This window comes from Pocillopora damicornis, chromosome 8 (genome assembly GCF_964200805.1).
Source record: "Pocillopora damicornis chromosome 8, jaPocDami1.2, whole genome shotgun sequence".
NCBI lineage: Eukaryota > Metazoa > Cnidaria > Anthozoa > Scleractinia > Pocilloporidae > Pocillopora > Pocillopora damicornis.
The window spans coordinates 21,731,918-21,751,187 of NC_142677.1; the positions used below are offsets into that span (position 1 = coordinate 21,731,918).

A 19,270-nucleotide genomic window follows, 5' to 3' on the forward strand; every position below is an offset into this window, starting at 1 on the left:
AATACCTGCGAGACTACGTCTTATGTAACTAGCGTTTTCTTACATGTTCACAGGCTTGCTTGAAAACATTGAGAAGCCTCCAAACTCCCTTAAGAAAAAATTCTTGTCAATCGTTCTTAAAACGAGCAAGGTGGAACAGTGCAAAGATGGTAAGTGTACAGAAATCTTTTTTTACTTTCAAAGTTCGTATAGCAATGACAACTACCAGAAAGCTTACAACTTTAAAGTGAAAATGAATATTTCAGAACACTGATCTTTATTCATGAAAAAAAAATTGAAAGTTACCATTGAACTAAATGGAATTGGAGGCATGTACACAGTAAAAGCGAAACAACAAACAAAACAAGAAACAAACAAGCAAAAACAACAACAACAAAAAAACAATTATAAGTCTTAATATTATTCTTCCTTTTCCCTTTTTTTTTCCCTTTTCCCTTTCCGCCCAAACATTTCCATATTTCTCTCCTTTATCCTTTCTGTCTGTAAATATTTTCACCCATTTTTTCCTTTTTCCGTTAACTTGGTATTTCTCTTTGTATGTTTAGTGTCCAGTGTCCTGCTTCAACTGAAAATTATCAAATCGGTAAGCATCTGGAGAATTCCTTATTTAAATGTCATTGAATTACTTGTATATCCCTTCAGCGAAGATTTCTTGATAATGCATTAAGTTGTTAATAAAAGATACGTATTTCAACATTCTGAGAGCAATACTTTGCTCTCCAAATTAAGGAGAAAGAAAGAAAACAAACCTAACACCAGTTTAAATCATCTTATAATTTCATAGGCAATACAGCTAACCGGAAAGTTTCACAAGCTCCTGATGTTGGGTGCCAGACAAAAAATGGGTTTGTATCAGTCTTTTTCATTCGAACAAATGTCTCTTTTAACTGACCGAAACATCGTGGTATTTATGACCTCAGCATGCCACTTAGAACTGGCGCCATGGTGATAAAATGAATCAATAAGAGTAACTCCGTTCTTCACTTGTTACTCTCTTAGATCTTGTTAAACAGATCAAGGCATTGATGGCCCATAAGCAGGATGAATATGCGTTCAAGTTGGTAGGTGATAAAGTCCTTGAAGATCTGAAAAAAGCCTTGCTGATAGAATTATCACTGAAGAAGCAGCTGCCAAAGTAAAAGGGCCAAACGTGACCCAGGGAGTTTACGCCACCTGGCTCTTGGCCTGACGGACGGGTGAACTGACTTTACTGACTTGCTGACGAAGGCAAACGAAACAATTTAGTCAATGAAATAAAACATATATTCATCTACGTCACGTGTAAATGAAAATTTGAAAATTTTTACCCCCTTTTTCCACTTGAGTACTTTTTGCGACGACGCGTATCATTTACCTTCCTCTCATTTTAATAGTAAAAGCGTTTCTTGTTCGTGTGTTGGATATCTTAATCAGTTAGTTAGGAGAGCAGACAAGTAATCTTTGTCATGAAAATAATTTCGTACTTTGGGTGAGGTTTTAATTACGTTTCTCATAAATCTGTATCAAGATCAAAACGATCGCATTTAACAAATAAATAAAATACAGTCAACACCTATGCATCTTGTAGCGCTTTCATTGGGAAACTAGTTTATGGTTTATACTCCTTGGCGTTAAGCAAGAGGAAGGAGATTCTGGGTGCTACAATTTTTAAATCCTTAACAAACAAATCTTATAATTTAGGTATGCTAAAACGCGCGAATCCAAAGAATCAGCCACGTACTGCATTAGACAGTTATTCTCGTCACATGAGTTGGCTAACCCTTAGTCTAACTCTAAATGCAAGGAAAGTGAATGAAAAATTATCGGTTTCGAAAACGAATTTTTCCACCTTTGTGGACCACCTCAGTTTTTTCAGTGCTAATACATTATACGGAGCCTGGGCTGCCCACACTATTTACATAAAAATATTTCGAAGCTAGGAGTCTGTGATGAACTCCACAGTGCTAAAGGACCACATAAAATAGCGAGCAGTCAAGTAATTACTAGCAGCTAACCCTTAGTATGCTTAGCATCAGTATGCATATTCTCCCTACTGTTCTGTATACATTTCCTAAGGTGCTAATAAGGAGAATTTGTTTAACAATCAAGAGCTTCTTTAGGTGGTGATCATTTCCTTTATTCTCCCGACCTTAATGTTTGATTCAGGGATGATATTGTAGGGAAAATGAACTAACTCTTAGGGACTCAAGGGCTATCAGTGTCGCCTCTTCCTTGAAGTTAGATCTAATAGTAAATAGACATTAAAGCGAGTCCATGTCTCGCCCTCATCTCCTCTTTTCACCACATCGAGTTTGTTCGCATCAACACCTTGAGTAATGCCTTCTCTCCAAAGCAGGATATTTTCTTGTCCTTAATGAACACTACTGAGCCATTATTTTTCTAGGAGTTTTCATCCTCATCTTTCATGTACTTCTCTTGAATTGCTGCCGTCCTAAAAAAGTGAACACCATCAAAAAGTTATTTTATTTGGTTGGTGATGAGTCTGTTAAGGCAGATGGGGAACTGGGCTGTTGACACCTATAACCCCTGGGGTGTGCTGCTTCCCTGTGTGCAATGTCCTAGAGTATACCCCCTGGATATTCCTTATTGGGCATTAAGTCAATCTTTCGCTATGGTATTCCAAATAAATGTGACTGATATCATTGAAAATTTTGAAAAATTATTACTTTTCTGTAAAGGAAATTTTTACTAAAGAAGCTTTAAAGTTTTAACGTGACTTAAAAACAACATTTGTTCAGATAATACGACCAAATGTATTAAAACTCTAATTTTAAAAGCTTGGGACATGAAGATGATCTTGACTTTGTCCTTACAAAAGCAAAGTCAAAGACATTTTTAGCATTCTTAAGTTCACTATTTTTCCTTCCCGTCTCAAACCTAATAACGCAAATAAATGAATGAAGGAATGGATAGAGAGAGAAACAAATTATACATATGACACTTGACAGTGCTTAGGTAAATAAACTTACCTAAAAAATTCAAAATCTGTTCCTACAGCTGAAGACATTAGGTTACTGAAATTCCCTCTGTCATCCTCAAGTTCACCAAAAGCAAAACCATTAGCCTGATCAATAGATTTGGTCACCTGATACATACTCTCCTTTGACTAAAACAAAATGAAAATGATCTGAGATTGTAGCACTTTAGGTTTGCAGTGCTCTGTGATTGGTCAAGAAAACTCACACCACTTTTTTCTAACTATCAGGTGCATAAAAAAGCAAGCTTGACATGTTTCCCCCTTGCCACTTCAAGTGAGGTTGCTTTATTCTGCTTGCTCTACAAGCTTTATACTTTGAACAAAGAGATCCTGACAAAAGCAGCAACTAAAAACAAAACTTCAAGTACAAAACAGGCCTATTTCCACTAATATTTCAGCAATCACCTGTATATCCAGTGTTTTAAAAGACACCAGGCCATAGTCCTCAACTAAACCCACTAATGCTTCATTCAGCTTTTTGTACTTTCGAGTAAATGGATCATCTTTGATGTGATCCAGGAGAAAATTCAGATCCAAAACATCTGTATAAAAGTCTAAATTGAATGCTAACAAGAAATCAAAATAACTGAAGTCAACAATAAAATTCCAGCAAAAAAGACTCAAGCGTTGCCAACACACTACTGCCTCAGAGAAAACATATATACATTTCCAATGGCATCTTCCTTAAATCATTAGTTCAAGCAGAAACAAAATCATTTGAATCTAACATCTAATCTACAAATATGATATGTTGGTCCATTGTTCTGGTGGTCATCTTACACTTAACTTTGAATTACAACAGAAAATAAATGCCAGATCAATCTGAGTGTCTTCAGCTCTAAACTCCCTAGACTGAGAGCAATTTTACTAAGAACCCTGTCACAAATCCCATTTTAAATGTTTTTTCTTCAATAATCACAAGTTTTACTGGCCAAGTGGCCTTAAATTGCCAGTGCTTATCCCTTAAGTATTTTTAATTCTCCTGGTTTGAATATTAATCACAGGCTTCCCATCTGCTGTCTCTCACCCGCCACTTGACCACATTACCCAGACAGGTTGGCATTCATTTACATTTATACTCTTGAACAGAGAGATGCATGTAGTGAGAGTACTGTGTCTTGCCTAACAAAGGGTCACAGAATGACCAACATTAATATAGGTAATAACATGATTTTAAGTGCAACACAATGTTAATTAGCACAAGCAAATTTTTCTAAGACAACACTAGTCTTTGAAAAATGAATAAGAGCATATTTACACCATACTGCAGGAGAAATCATGCTGTTACTTGATAATAATTTACATGTAAAAAGAATGACACTTGAGTTAAGTGAAAATGAACTCATTTTAAGCAAATCAAACGTGTGTAATTTTTTCATGTATATCATTATATGTATTATAAATAGTCAATCACCTAGCTTTCCATATTGTTCTACCAGATCAATCTTGGAAAGGACATTAACATGAGGGAGCTCAACATGAATCATGGTTGACAAGGATGTGAGAAGAACAGAAATAAACTTTGTTGGATCACTGCAATGATGTGAATCAACAAGATGGACTGCAGCAAGCTGTAAAGGATAAACATGACGTATTCGATACAAATCACTTAAAAATGATTAGCTTTCTATTCACATAAGTTGTAGAGAGAACCAGTTACCCACACAAGAAGGAACACAAAACTGCACCAAACTGAATAATTATCTAAATTGAAAATAAAAAGAGCCCAGAAAATAGGCCAAACATGACAAGATCTCAAGCATGCAAAAGCGATTTTGAGGTGTAAAACATGTAATACATCTGCCATACTCTGCACAGACAGGGGGTGGGGTGGAGGGCTTTGACTTTGGGGCACATGTTCTTGAATAATGGCAAAATTTGAAGATGTCTGGTAAGATTAAAAATCATCCAACTCAATGCATTAGGTCCAGCATACAACAAAACACTGAGTGAATGAGTGGCTGCTGAAAATTTTGCACAATATGAAGGACTTTGCCAAACATCTGGGTGTCTCAAAAATTAGGATCTAAGACTAAGACCTAGAAAACTAAGACCTCAAAAACCAACACCTTCGAAACTTATGGATAAACTGTCTTTGATTCTCTTTGACACTTAAACGAACTAATCCCAACAAGGAGTGCTGACCTCGAATACCTTCCAGTTTATCAATTTTCCAAGTTTTCAAAGTCTTAGTTTTCGAAGTCTTTACTCTTAGTTTGCATGATACCCCTGAACAACTAACTGTTTGCCAAATCAAACAGATTTAAATTAAGCTCTTCAGCCTTACTAGGCTTCTGGTTTAACGCTTGAGTAGAACAGCATTCGGAACAGGCCTTATCATTCACTTACTCTGAAGTCCCACTTTTCAAGCTGCCTGACCACATTCCTCACAGATGTGTGATGAGTGTATAGTTCAACTTGACCAGGGCAGTCAAACAAGAAGTAATGCCCTTTCAGATCTTTCAGCTTTCTCTCCAGCCAGTCAAGATTCTTTTCGAGATACTCGATGCAGTATACAAGCCCACCATTTGGACCAAGCTTAAGATTCTCCATCACATCATCAAGAGTGATAAGCGTGGAAATGTCTACGGCACATTTGTAACTCAGCGAATCGTTAGCAGGATCAAGATTTACAACAGCCACTTTTCGACCCAAGTTTGTTAAAAATTCACTCATCCCAGCACAAAATGTACTTTTCCCAGAGCCCGGAGGCCCAATGACAATCTGGCCAAACGACGGCATTTTGAAATTTTACCAAAAAATCACTAAAATTAACTATGAACCTACACAAACGTCCGCCATATTTAGCACCCAATTTCTCTCGGTTGCACTTTGTCTCAGTCTCTCTCAATTTCTGAGCCACATATAGGTCCGCTCTTCGTACAAGAAGGTACGCGGAGAACTGTGAATTAGTAATCCGCTTCGAATAGTTAGTTTTTATCACTTCTTTTCCAGCCAGGGAGTCCGAGAGGCAATGCTAACGAAAAAGGAAGTAATAGCGGGTTTATAGATAAGTCAATCTGGTTCAAGTCTTACCTGGCAGCTCGAGCTCGATCTGGAAAAGTCCAAGACTGTATTTTGCCCTAGTACCACAATTGCAGAGCTCAAAAACAGTCAATGGGAGGAGGGGGGAGGAAGGAGATTCCAGAACAAATTATTAGCTTGAGTACCAACTTTTCTCGTTACAGGTTCAATTACTTCATCTTTTAATTTCGTTTTTTGTTACTTAATGATAGTGAAATTTGTGTCCCATTGAGAAATCAGTTCAACATAGTGTGAAAAGTCTGTCCAAGTAAGAGAAATATAATAAAAAATAAAATGTTTTTCACTGTTTTTGTTTGCTTGTTTCCTTAGTTAGTTAGTTTGTTTTTTATAGCATTGCAGTTAAAATCAAGGAGTTTCCTACACCATAAAAGGAAATGACAACGAGATAATCTTAGTATGCGAGCTTATATTGGCTAGCCTTGCAACAATGAAATGAATCTTGGGAAAGATCGTTTCTACTGCGCGAAGATGGAAACATGGTTTCTCTATCGTAGCGTATAAGCGATTTAGCAAACCGTCAATTGTAATAAAGAAAGTAGAGACACTTTTTCTAATTGACATTTCCGACGAAATTTCTGCTCTTGGCGTTAACAGAAAGAACTCTTTTCAGGCCAGATTTCCTTTTCAATGGGAGTTCGGATATCTTTTTGTTAAAAGCTTTCTTGAATTGTGAATTTACCACATCTGCATCATAATTTTAGAATTTGTGACATTCTAATCTTCTTCACTTAGTTTATTTGACAATTCGCTAGTGAAACAATCACGCTGAATTCTCAGTGCTATCCCGTAGGGAATGGCTCGTTTGCAGTGCATTCAACGAAGCCAAATTCCAGTTTAGCTCTCCTTACTGAAAGATGTATTGTCTTGGCTAAAACATAAAATTTTCATCTCGTATACAAATGCGAAGCACAAAATCGCATGAACGAGGTGAGATTCAAAATTAAGGATGTACCGGTGTACGTGAATATTTTGCGCCTTTGATTGCGGTCAACTTCACGAAGTTCCGACAACATTGTCCACTGTCATGCGCAGCTCAGCCGAACTAAGCATTTTTGAATTTTCAACGGTATCTACTAGATGTCCTTTATGCTAACTTCAAGCCTGGTAGCTATTTGTGCCACTGCAGACGCGAGAAAGTGAAGCAACATCGAGCACTTTTTCATGCACAAGATGATTTTTGTCGAGACTTTTCTGGTAGAATTCCCACGAATTTATATTCTACCAGATCATCACTCAGATATCAGCATTTCACAACGTCAAACTACCTTGAAATACGAGTGGTGCAAATTACCTGCTTGAATAAGTGACACAAGAGGAATAAGACTAGGCTTTTCTGCAAAATATCTACACTTCAAAGTTACAACAAGGTAAAAGCAACTATTGATTATTGAAAAGTGGCAGCATGATAAAATATCATCGTAGGAATAGTAAAGATAAAACATGGACAGGAAGAAAGTTCCCTCGCTGGCTTTACGTGGTCCAACTTTCACCAGCTAATGCTCATTAAAAAACTTTTCATAGATCTCGATAATATTACAATTATTACGTTACCTACATCTAATTTTGAATAAAATTTCAAAGATGGTGAGTGACATGAATGACCAAACATTGTGCCTCTACTGATGTCAACAAATCCTCTGCTAACATTTCATAAAAATCCGTGGCAACAATTTGGGTTGACTTAAAATCATTGCTACCTAATTTAAACGATTTTAACTTTCTTTTGATTTTGTTGAAGGCTTTCACAAGTGGGATAAGGCCAGTTCTGTTTAGGATACAGCCATCTTATTTGTGCATCAATACCGAGGCGCACACTCCTCCTATGGAAAGAAAGCGACTGAAGTTTGCGTTCCTGACCATTGGTGGAGGATCAACGAGAGGCTAGATGATTTCTTCTTGGAACAGCTGTGCCAATTTAGTTGCATCGTGGACTGGTGGAGGTTTTGGAAAGCTTGAGACACTGAGATTGAGACTAAATGGAAAGCCTGGAAGCTCCTTAGGAACACAATTAGAGACTCAAAAGTAAGTTTGCCTTTTTCTCTTTTTAGACGGAGAAGTAAGTCGAGTAAGTTTTATCTCTGCCATAATAGATCATATGTTAAAGATCTATTTATTGGTCGTGTTTTAAAATTCGAAATGGTCGCCTATCGTTTTGAAATTTTTCTTCAAATCTGCCAAAAACTCGCCTCTTAAGTTTTGAAATATACGGCTGTAGCCAAGACATCACATGAAGCTGAACTTTTGGAGCTGTAACCGCACACCGGCAGTCAACATTTCTAAAGAAAAACAAAAATTCTAAACATTTTTAGGAAAACATCGTACCAAAAAAATAAGCAAAACAAAATATAACAATAAAAAAGCAAAAAACAAATTAATTAAACATATTTAGTCAGTCTCATAAATCTTGACCGTACTTTACGAATCAAAGCAGCCGTTAGACTGAAACTTGATGTGCTACAAAAATGGCAATGCAGTTTTGCTCTTAAGATATTTCCTCTTTCTTTCCAATTGCTGGAAATTACGTCTTCACCGTTTGTAATGAGAATCCTTCTAATTTGGAATGTTTTTAGCGCGCCGAATACCATCAACACCCGCATGAAAGAACCTAACCATGATTTTTGGATATAGGCTGATGTGTTTCTTATACATCGGGTACCTTAATGAGTAACCAGACTGTCGCTATTCATAAGAGATTCTTAACTTTTTTCTGAAAATAATGTTAATTATAGATTACTGACAAGTTGACACCAGACAAAACTAAACTATGGTGTTTGTATAAATGATGTATTGTACGATGCGTAAAGTGTTTGACACCACCTCTCATAGAAAAGGGATCGCCAGAGGGGAAAAAGGCCACTGTCTTTTAATTTCAATGTTTTTTTTAGTAACTGCCTGCTTAATTTTGGTAGGATGAACAGGTTTTTCACTTTTTGTTAGGTTTTTTTTTCATCTCATTCCCAATTCACCTTGAAGGTTCTAAATCCCCTTGTACATGAATGCAGGTGTTCATTGCAGAGTTTTTCATTCTGTGAAAAAGTCTAACAGCGCGAGGCATTTATATCAATTTCTCTTCTTTTCCAGCGGAAGGAATGTATTTTGTAAAGTAAAGTTTACCCTCAGTGGACAAGTTGAATCCCGAGTGCACTTGGTGCCATATCTCGTATGTTAGGGTAACGAATATGAATTTAAGAATAACTAAACACTACTATTATTATATTATTTTCGAAAAACTTAAAAATATTTACTCGAAAGAAATGAAATAAAAACAACAGAAACAAGAAATAGTTAGTTAAGCACAATCAGCTTACCCTGTGAGGATTCAAACCTCAAGCAGTCAGCCCAAAGAGAGCGATCCCAGCTGGGTGGAAAGTTTCGTGCGTTCCACTCGGTGCTTGTTTACTTTTGCGTCCCGAGGAAAGGTGCAGTCGATGGCCCATACTTCGGTCTCACCCTTTGGTACCTCGGCGTACGCTCGTATTATTTTTGCTTTTTGTTTTTGTTTTTTTGCTTTTGCTTTTGCTTTTGCTTTTGCTTTTGCTTTTGCTTTTGCTTTTGCTTTTGCTTTTGCTTTTGCTTTTGCTTTTGCTTTTGCTTTTGCTTTTGCTTTTGCTTTTGCTTTTGCTTTTGCTTTTGTTTTTGTTTTTGTTTCTGCTTTTTTTTTTTATCAAAACGAGAATAGTCGATACAGGTATTAAACCCGGAGGGTGCTAGATTCACTTCGGTTGTCGTCCGTAACCACCAGAGGACTGTATCTGTACTCAAGCAGGGATTGTATTTTCTCTGTTCTCCGGCACTCTTGGCATTCAAAGTCAAAGTCCAAAAAAATTATATCCGGTTTATAATACTTGGAACTTTCAAAACAAAAAGTAGAGGCGGCTGAAACTTATGGAGCTGAGCGCGGACAAAAATGATTCAAAAAATCATCCAAGGTCTACATATACTAATTATCTTTGCCATCTTAAAATACAAAGATACATTAAGAAAAATTCACATCTCTGGAGTTGGTAAGCAAAAGAAAAAAACTGGGTTGACCTTTGCAAGGATTCAAATCTCACTTCATCGTATTTAACCTGCTCAACCAATTGAGTAGAAAAAGAAAGTGGGTCGACAATCGTGAGGATTCAAACCTCATTCCTTTGAATTATGTTAACAAATGCTCTTACAACTTAGCAGGAAAAGATATTGATTCAAGTCTAGTGAGGATTCAGTGACAGAGAAAGTCGGGGACGATTTAGGATGGTGAATCGCGGCGAAGAGAAAGTGCTACGCGGCACAACATTCATATGTACCCTTACTTTCTCTTCGCCGCGATTCACCATCCTAAATCGTCCCCGACTTTCTCTGTGCGACCTCGTAGCTCAGTCGGCAGAGTAACGGTAGATCTAATCCGGAGGTCGTGGGTTCGATTCCCACCGAGGTCAAAAGATTTTTTCTTTGCCTCGTGTGGTTCCCTGTTTCCCTTTATTAGGGCTAACGCCCTGTGGGTTATTCATGGGTTTAAATAGCACTTTAATTTACACTTCAGAGTTAATTCTCTGTTTCACCATTTGTGTTCCCAGTGCTACGCGGCACAACATTCATATGTACCCTCACTCTATTCAACTTTGCTCTACCTGAGATGAGCTGAAAAAGATAGTGGATTGACTTCTGTGAGGATTCAAACCTCACTCTATTAAATTTGTTCTGTCTCAACTGAGCAGAATAAGATTGTGGATCGACTTCTGTGAGGATTCAAACCTCACTCTATTCAATTTTGCGCCGCCTGAGCTAAGCAGAAAAGGATTGTGGATCGCCTCCTTTGAGGATTCAAACCTCACTTCGTTGAATTTTTCTCTCGTCTGAGCTGAGCAGAAAAAGATATTGGATCGACGCTTGTGAGGATGCAAACCTCACTCTATTCAATTTTTTCTGTCTTAACTGAGCAGAATAAGATGGTGGATCGACTTCGGTGAGGATTCAAACCTCACTCTGTTCAATTTTTCTCTGCCTGAGCTGAGCAGAAAAAGATTGTGGATCGACTTCTGTGAGGATTCAAACCTTACTCTATTCAATTGTTTCTGCTGAGCTGAGCAGAATAAGATAGCTGATCGACTCCTATGATTCAAACCTCCATCTATTCAACTTTGTTCTGCCTGAGCTGAGCAGAAAAAGATAGTGGATCGACGTCTGAGAGGATTCAAACCTCATTCTGTTCAATTTTGCTATCAAATAGTCTATATGAGCTGAGCAGTAAAATATAGTGGATCAACTCTTGTGATAATTCAAACCTCACTTCGTTAAATTTTGCTTTTGTCTGAGCTGAGCAGAGAAAGATAGTGGGTCGACGCTTGTGAGGATTCAAACCTCAATTTGCGCTGCCTGAGCTAAGCCGAAAAGGATAGTGGATCGCCACCTGTGAGGATTCAAACCTCACTTCGTTAAATTTTGCTTTTGTCTGAGCTGAGCAGAGAAAGATAGTGGGTCGACGCTTGTGAGGATTCAAACCTCACTCTATTTAACCTTGCTCTGCTTGAGCTGAGCAGAAAAAGATAGTGGATTCAAACCTCAGTCTATTAAAGTTTGCTCTACCTAAGCTAAGCAGACAAAGATAGTGGGTCAACTCCGCTGAGGATTCAAACCTCACTCTATTCAGCTTTGCTCTGCCTGAGCTGAGAAGAATGAGATAGTGGATCGACTTCTGTGAGGATTCAAACCTCGCTCAATTCAACTTTGCTCTGCCTGACTTACTTACTTACTACTCATCATGCCTGCATGGCACATAGGGCAGCAACGAAATCTTTCCAACCCTGTCTATCTTTAGCCAGTTTTTCAATGGTGCTCCAGCTGTTATTGAGCCCCCTTAGTCTCTTCTCTACTGTCCTGCACCAAGTTATTTTCGGGCGCCCTCTGCTTCGTTTGCCTTCAGGTATCCAGTGCATTGCAATTCTGGCTATGTTGTTACTGGCCTTCCGCATCACATGACCGATCCACCTCCATCTTCTCCTGTTGACAAGTGTACGAATATCCTCCTGTTTGGTTTGTCTCAGTAGCTGGTCGTTTGATATTTTCTGAGGCCAGAAGATTCTCAGAATCTTCCTGAGGTTAGCTGTGTGGAAGGATGCTAGTTTTGAGAGGTTCTGTTCTGTCATTCCCCAGCATTCCGAGCCGTAAAGGAGGGTTGACAATTCGCAGCTCTGATAGATTCTAAGCTTTGTCTTTGTGCTGTAGCTTGCTGACCTCCACACTGATCTTAAGCTCATAAAAGCATTTTTTGCTTTGTTCCATCTGCTTTGTATATCTACACTAGTACCCCCATCTTGGCAGAGCACACTTCCGAGGTATTAACACACATGGCCTCCGTCTTCTTCAAGCTAATTCTCAAGCCGACCTGGTTGCTGAACATGCTGAGCCGGTCTGTCTTTCCCTGAACGTGCTGTCGTGTGTGGGACAATAGGGCTAAATCATCTGCGAAGTCGAGGTCTTCGGGTATAGTAAAAGGGGTCCATCTTATGCCTCTTCGCTGATCTTCATCGTTCGACAAAGGACCCAGTCGATAGCAATATTGAATAGCATGGACGACGTGACACATCCCTGCCGTACACCGGTTTTAACTTCAAAACTTAGATCTCTCTGACCAATGCAACATGTGAAATTTGAGTAGAAGCATTTGATGATATTAATAATGAGTTGTGGAATGCCATATGCTCTCAGAATCTGCCAAAGACTGTCCCTGTGAATGCTGTCGAACGCTTTCTCATAGTCGATGAAATTTACATACAACTCCCTGTTCCACTCAGTACATTGCTCAAGTATGTACCGCGGTGTGAAAATATTCTCTGTACATCCACGCCCCTTGCGAAATCCAGATTGCTCGTTCCGCAAGAGGTCATCAACAGCTTGGGTGATGCGCTGTAAAATGACCTTGCAAAAGATTTTACTCGGCACAGACAAAAGGGTAATTCCTCGCCAGTTGTTACAATCACTTAGAGACCCTTTCTTTGGTATCTTGATTATCACTCCTCTGCTCTCATCTGTCGGAATTTCTTCCTGCTCCCAGATCTTTGTGCTGATGTCAAGGTCGGTTACGGCTTCCTGGATGTTTGGCACTACTGTTGGTGGTGGTCTGTTCAAAAGCTCTCTAAAGTGCTCCGTCCAGCGCCGTTGCTGCTCTCCCTCTGATGTTAATAAGATACCGTTCTTGTCCTTTACAAGCACGTTGGTTATATGGCATTTGCCTCTTATGATCTTGGTGATCTTATATACTGTTCCTTGCTCATTGCGTGCAGCTTCCTCCTCCGCCTGGGATGCAAGGTTCTCTATGTACATCCGTTTATCTGCTCTTGTTCGGCGTTTCACCTCTTTGTTCGCTGCCCGATACATCTCTTGATGTCTTTCTTTAAGCCGTTGGGATTTCGAGTCCATAACTTTCTTCTTTAGTCTCCGTCTACTTTCAATTGCTTTCCAGGTATCATATGACATCCATTCCTTTGGCCTCCGCTGCCTGCAGCTTAGACATGTCTTGCTGCTATCATTGTAAGCAGTAACAATTTTCTCCCAGTTCTTGTTCACCCCTTCATCGTTAATATCCTCCCTTCCGTCTAGTTCCACAAGAGCCTCGAATCTGTTGCGCACCTCCAGGATAAAAGATTTTCGCACATTTGGGCGTTTCAGTTGGCTCACATCGAAACGGCTGCACCCTTTGGTTAGACGTCCTGCACTCTTTAATTTCAGTTTAAGGCAGGCTGTTACAAGATGATGGTCACTTCCAATGTCAGCTCTTCTCCTCACCTTGATATCCCGAAGGGATCTCCGCCATTTTCCATTGATCAACAGATGGTCAATTCGATTTCTATCCTTGCCATTCGGGGAACACCATGTGATTTTATTGATCTCTCGGTGTGGAAAAAGGGTGCCCCCTATCACCAGATTATTAGCTGTGCAAAACTCAACAAGCCTTTCTCCATTTTCATTGATGATGCCACTCCCGTGTCTTCCCATCACTCTGTCACTGCTTGAGTTATCGGCACCAACTTTGGCATTTAGATCCCCCATGATGATGATAAGATCTTGCATTGGGACCTGCTCAATCTCTGCCTGGAGCCTGAGATAGAAATTGTCTTTCAGATCATCTTCACTATCATTGGTCGGAGCGTAACATTTGAATCAGGGTCAAGTTATTTTGCTTTCCTTTCAGTCTGGCCTTTATGAGGCGACTATTAATAGGTTTCCATTCCAACAGCGATCTATCTGCTCCTTTCTTCAGAATAATTACCACGCCTTCACGATGTAACTTATCATCCCGCCCAGAATACAATACCGTCTCGCCTGACACCGCCTTTAATCTCCCTGTCCCTGACCATCTGCTTTCACTTACGCCCAATACATGCAAGTTATACCGTCTCATTTCTGTTGTAACCTGAGCAAGCTTCCCAGTTTCGTACATGGTACGTACATTCCAAAAACCAATCCTGGTCATGGTTTTTGCACTCGTCACTTCCAACTTCATGCCAGTAGTTTCCCTCTTGCTTTCACCACTGGTAGTCATACGGTTCGAAGACCTTGGAAGGTCTGCGTGCAGGATATTGGTTGTCTTCGTTGCTTTTTCCGTAATAAATTCTTTTTACAGGATAAGGTTGTTAGCCTTAATCCTAACCCCTATGCCTGGAGGGCCGTGGTTAGTCTGGACCTTACTCCTTGACCTTTCCGGCTTGGGAGGCCCTACCAGTGGTGTAAACACCCCCGCCGGCATAGCTCTTGGAGTCGCTGGGACGTACAAGCCACTCAGCCGCGACAATGTAATAGTCCCAGTGAGTGGCTCTGCCTGAGCTGAGCAGAAAAAGATAGTGATTCGACGTCTGTGAGGATTCAAACCTCACCCTATTCAAATTCCCTATCAAATGCTTTAACAAATGAGCAGGAGAGATAGTGGATCGACTGCTATGAGGATTCAAACCTCACTCTATTCAACTCTGCTATGCCTGAGCTGAGCAGACAAAGATAGTGGATCGACTTCTGTGTGGATTCAAACCTCATTCTATTCAATTTGTTCAGCCTAAACTGAGCACAGTAAGATTATCGACTTCTATGAGGATTCAAACCTTACTCTATTCAACTTTGCTCTGCCTGAGCTGAGCAGAAAAAGATAGTGAATCGACGTCTGTGAGGATTCAAACCTCACCCTATTCTATTAGCTATTAAATGCTTTAACAAATGAGCAGGAGAGATTGTGAATCGACTACTATGAGGATTCAAACCTCATTCTAATCAATTTTTTCTGCCTGAGCTGAGTAGAATAAGATAGGTGATCGACTTCTGTGAGGATTCAAACCTCGCTCTATTTAACTTTGCTCTGCCTGAGCTGAGCAGAAAAAGAAAGTAGTTCGACTCCTGTCAGGATTCATACCTCAATCTAATAAATTTTGCTCTCAAATGCACTACCAGAGCTGAACAAAAAAAGATAGTGGGTCGACTCGCGTCAGGATTTAAACCTCACTCTATTCAAATTTGCTGTCAAATGCTCTACCTGAGCTAAGCAGAAAAGGATAATGTAGTTTGACCCTTGAATTTTGATATCATATACTTTTCCACGTGAACAGGAAAAAAATGGGGGTCGACGTTTGTGAGGATTTGAGCCTCACCTTATTAGTTTTGCTACAAAGTGCTCAACCAGCGCTTAGCAGAAAAAGATAGTGGCACGACTGTTTTGAGGATTCAAGCCTCATTTTATCTTATTTTCGCTCTAATTCTCGTTAAATTGTTCTTATTATTCCCTACTAAATATAGTGTTCTGTTTGCTTCTTGAGTGGGTTATCTTCAGTTCATAGAGAGGCAGTTACTGTTTTACTGGAATAAAACACCGTGTCATTGCAAGATGGTAGTCAAGGCATGGACTAAGTGGGTCAAGAACAGAGCTTTATATGCAAAGAGAGCTGCTTATCCGTCCAGGTAAGAGTTAAACGAGATCTTCCTGCTTTTTATGTTCGTACAAGCTACTGTAAGCTATTTAAAAATTATCTGGAATCGTGTTGAAGATATCGATTATGACAAAATTTTAATTAGTTTAATTGATTTTAAATATGACTAAATTGTGACAAGTTTTACGATCGACTCGAGAAAATATAAAAGATCAAAGATGAGAGGCAAACCATCTAAAGTCCAACATTGTTGGGGTTCAAATAGGGGCTGAGATGTCATTAAGTGCCTTAAGCTCTAGGAAACGAAAGTCAGACTTCATTTCATATGTATGGAAGTCTAAAAGCACAAATCATTGATTTTAAGTACTGTTCCATTTCAGTTGGAAAATGCCATTTTACCCTGAGAGGACATGTGAGGTCGCAGGAAGGAAAAGGTACGATATCTCTATCATGCTAGGGGAACGTTAAAAGTTTTTGATAAAACGGCATACTTTATTAGGAATCTGGGAACGATAGAAATTCTCTGCATCCTCTTGAAGATTCGAACCTCAAGAGGTCAGTCCAAAGAGAGCGATCCTAGCTAAATGGAGAGTTCCGCGCGCTCCACTCAGTGCTTGTAACCTTTTGCGTCGTAAAGGAAAGTTGGAGAAGCGATGCCCCATACTTCGCTCTCACCCTTAAATACCTCGGCGTAATAGTAATCATATTTTTTGTTTTTTAGTAAACGATAATAGCTGATAAAAGTTATTAAGCCCGGAGGGTGCTACACTCATTTCGGTTGTCAATTGTAACCACCATAGAACTATGTCTGTAGTCAAGCAAGGACTATATCGTCGCTCTTTTTCCGGCTCTCTTGACATAAAAAGTCAATAGACTATAAACTAACGACTTTCTTGAGGATTCAAGCCTAATATCTGCCGATTTTGGTGTCAGATGCTCAATCAGCAGACCCACAAAGAACTCGTGGAGTTATTGTTCTTCTTTCACACTACCCTTTGTGGAATTTTTGCTTTTGTAGTTTGTTATGAAAAGGTTATATAGATGCAGTTATCGTTTTATAGGAAACAAACGCTAGGTCTGCGGAGGTCAGCGATCTAATGGACCAATAAGCGGGGCTCTACAAGGAAAGGAAGATGGCTGCCTAACTGTTCAGGTAAGAGTTGAGGAGTTGAATCCGGAATAATGAAAATGCGTGAAGTATGTAAGCTATCCAAGTAAGATTTTCTCTGAAGCTGCAATTAGAGCAACTCTTAATTATGAACAAATCTTGAGGGTTTTGACTTTTAGAGGACCGCTAAAAAAATCGACGGAAAAATCCAAGTCATCAAACAGCCACGGAAGAACACAGAAATGGAAAAAACGAATAAAAACCGTTTGAGCTTTGATTATACGCAAAATAAAACCATTGAATGGAATTATTCTACGTTCATCAAAAGAAGCTTTTCTTTAACTGTCACTGTGTTGCATGTACAAGAGATTTCTGTACAACTTTCGTGATAGCATATTTCCCCACTCTCTATATTTCCTGTTTTTGTTTTCATGAACTTTTCTTTTTCAGCTTTGAGGAACCTGTCTTGATCGGTAGTTTTTTCCCTTAGCGGGCAAGTCGGAACCGACGAAGCAAATCGTGCCATATCGAATCCAATTTTAAAAGTTGTGGTGTTCGCACATCGTGTGCTTAGCAAGAAGGAAGCACTCTAAGAGTTGTGCTGTCAATCGTGTGGTTGTAAACAAAAAACCATCAATTCATCATGTGTTTATCAACAATGAAGCAGTTCAAAAGTTGTGGTGTCTGTATCATGTATTTGTCAAAAAAGAACAGTATGCATCATTTTTGTCACCAAGGAAGCAATTTCAAAGTTTTGGTGTTTATGCATCATCTGTTTGTCAACAAGGAAGCAGTTTAAAACTTGTGGCGTCTGCATAATGTATTTGTCAACAAGAGGACAGTTTACAAGTTGTGCAGTTTAAAAGATGTGGTGTCAATGCATCGTGTTTGTCAACAAGGAAGCAGTTTACAAGTTTTGGTGTTTATGCATTATCCATTTGTCACAAAGGAAGCAGTTTAAAAGTTGTGGTGTCTACATCATGTGTTTTTCAGTAAGGAAGCAGTATAAAAGTTGTGGTGTCTGCATAATGTGTTTGTCAACAAGGAAACTTGAGAGGTTGTGGTGTTAATGCATCATGTGTTTGTGAACAAGGAAGTAGTTTTAAAGTTGTGGTGTCAATGCATCATGTGTTTATCAACGTGGAAGCAGTTTAAAAGTTGTGGTGTCTACGCATCTTGTGTTTATCTTCAAGAAAGCAAGGTCAACCGTTGAGGCGTCTATGCATGATGTGCAGTTTTGTTTTGTCAGTGTATCATGATCAAGTGTTCATCAAAAAGTTAAATGATATGTGATAAAATATTTAAGTATCCTCGACAAAATAAAGATGAATTAATCAATAAATGTTCAAATAAAAATATGAACAACTAAAATGAATAAAAACCACACAAGCAAAACATATATACTCAGCCCTTACCCATTCATTAAAGACATCCTTGTTTGTGCCTTCTATAAATTGACTCTTATCAACCTTACATTTGTTTTTATTCATATTCCTTAAATCCTTGGATGTTTATGGGGGCAAAGGAAATAATTATAACTGGTTTTGTTTTCGGCTACAAATGTGTACTGTCACAGTATTTCCGGATTCTAGTTCCAGACTTCGGATTTCAGAAATGTCGATTTCGGAGTTCGGAGTTCTTTTTCGCTTTTCGACAGTTTTTCTATTTTCGACTTACGACTTCACGTTTTCCGACTTCGGACTGTCAACCTTTATTTTCTACTTTCGGCCTCTAAGTTTCCTGTATACTTCTTCCTACTCCACGACATATGACTGCTACGTCTCGAGATCCGATTTCCGTCCTCCAACTTCAACATTTTCAATACTCGATCCTTTTTTCCGTTTTTGACTCTAAAATTCCATTTTCAACTCTCTATTCGAAGCTCTTCCTTCTTAAATCGGGCAGATAGAATTTGAGAGGGATACTTTTTATCGCTTCTCACATGTGGCATCAAAATATGATTCCTAGTAAAAGAGAGGTACAACAGTGTACAGAATAACAGGGAAAGTACCTTCCAAGATTGCAAAGTTTATAAAGAGATCGAAAAAAATAAACAATGTATGTATATATACTAAGATAAATCGGGAGCAGCAGAAAGAAAAGTGACATTTTTTCATAAACTGATCGACGATTTTAATGATTGTTTAATTTGATGTTGTATCGGATTTAAAAAGTTATGATTTACCAATAAACTTGGATACTTGTCCGATTTAAGGAACTTCTAAAGAAGCGATTTTAAATTTCCTA

General features: G+C 38.9%; 1 protein-coding gene, 1 long non-coding RNA gene and 1 pseudogene across 2 annotated transcripts; 1 reads left to right on the forward strand and 2 right to left on the reverse strand.

The window, feature by feature from the left end:
- Positions 1–1,455: 1,455 nt before the first annotated feature.
- LOC113668678 (GPN-loop GTPase 2) lies at positions 1,456–5,816 on the reverse strand. Its single transcript, XM_027184630.2, has 5 exons — positions 5,327–5,816; positions 4,392–4,548; positions 3,383–3,543; positions 2,970–3,106; positions 1,456–2,431 (listed from the first exon to the last, which is right to left on the reverse strand). The coding sequence occupies exons 1-5, from the start codon at positions 5,717–5,719 to the stop codon at positions 2,380–2,382; spliced, it is 900 nt and encodes a 299-aa protein (XP_027040431.2). The 5' UTR covers positions 5,720–5,816; the 3' UTR covers positions 1,456–2,379.
- A 6,692-nt stretch (positions 5,817–12,508) lies between these two features.
- LOC149041811 (uncharacterized) lies at positions 12,509–14,647 on the reverse strand (annotated as a pseudogene).
- Positions 14,648–16,292: 1,645 nt separating this feature from the next.
- LOC149041812 (uncharacterized) lies at positions 16,293–18,379 on the forward strand. The gene is made up of 2 exons (XR_016188895.1): positions 16,293–16,349; positions 16,977–18,379. It is a non-coding gene; the product is annotated as an uncharacterized LOC149041812 (long non-coding RNA).
- The last annotated feature ends 891 nt before the right edge of the window (positions 18,380–19,270 follow it).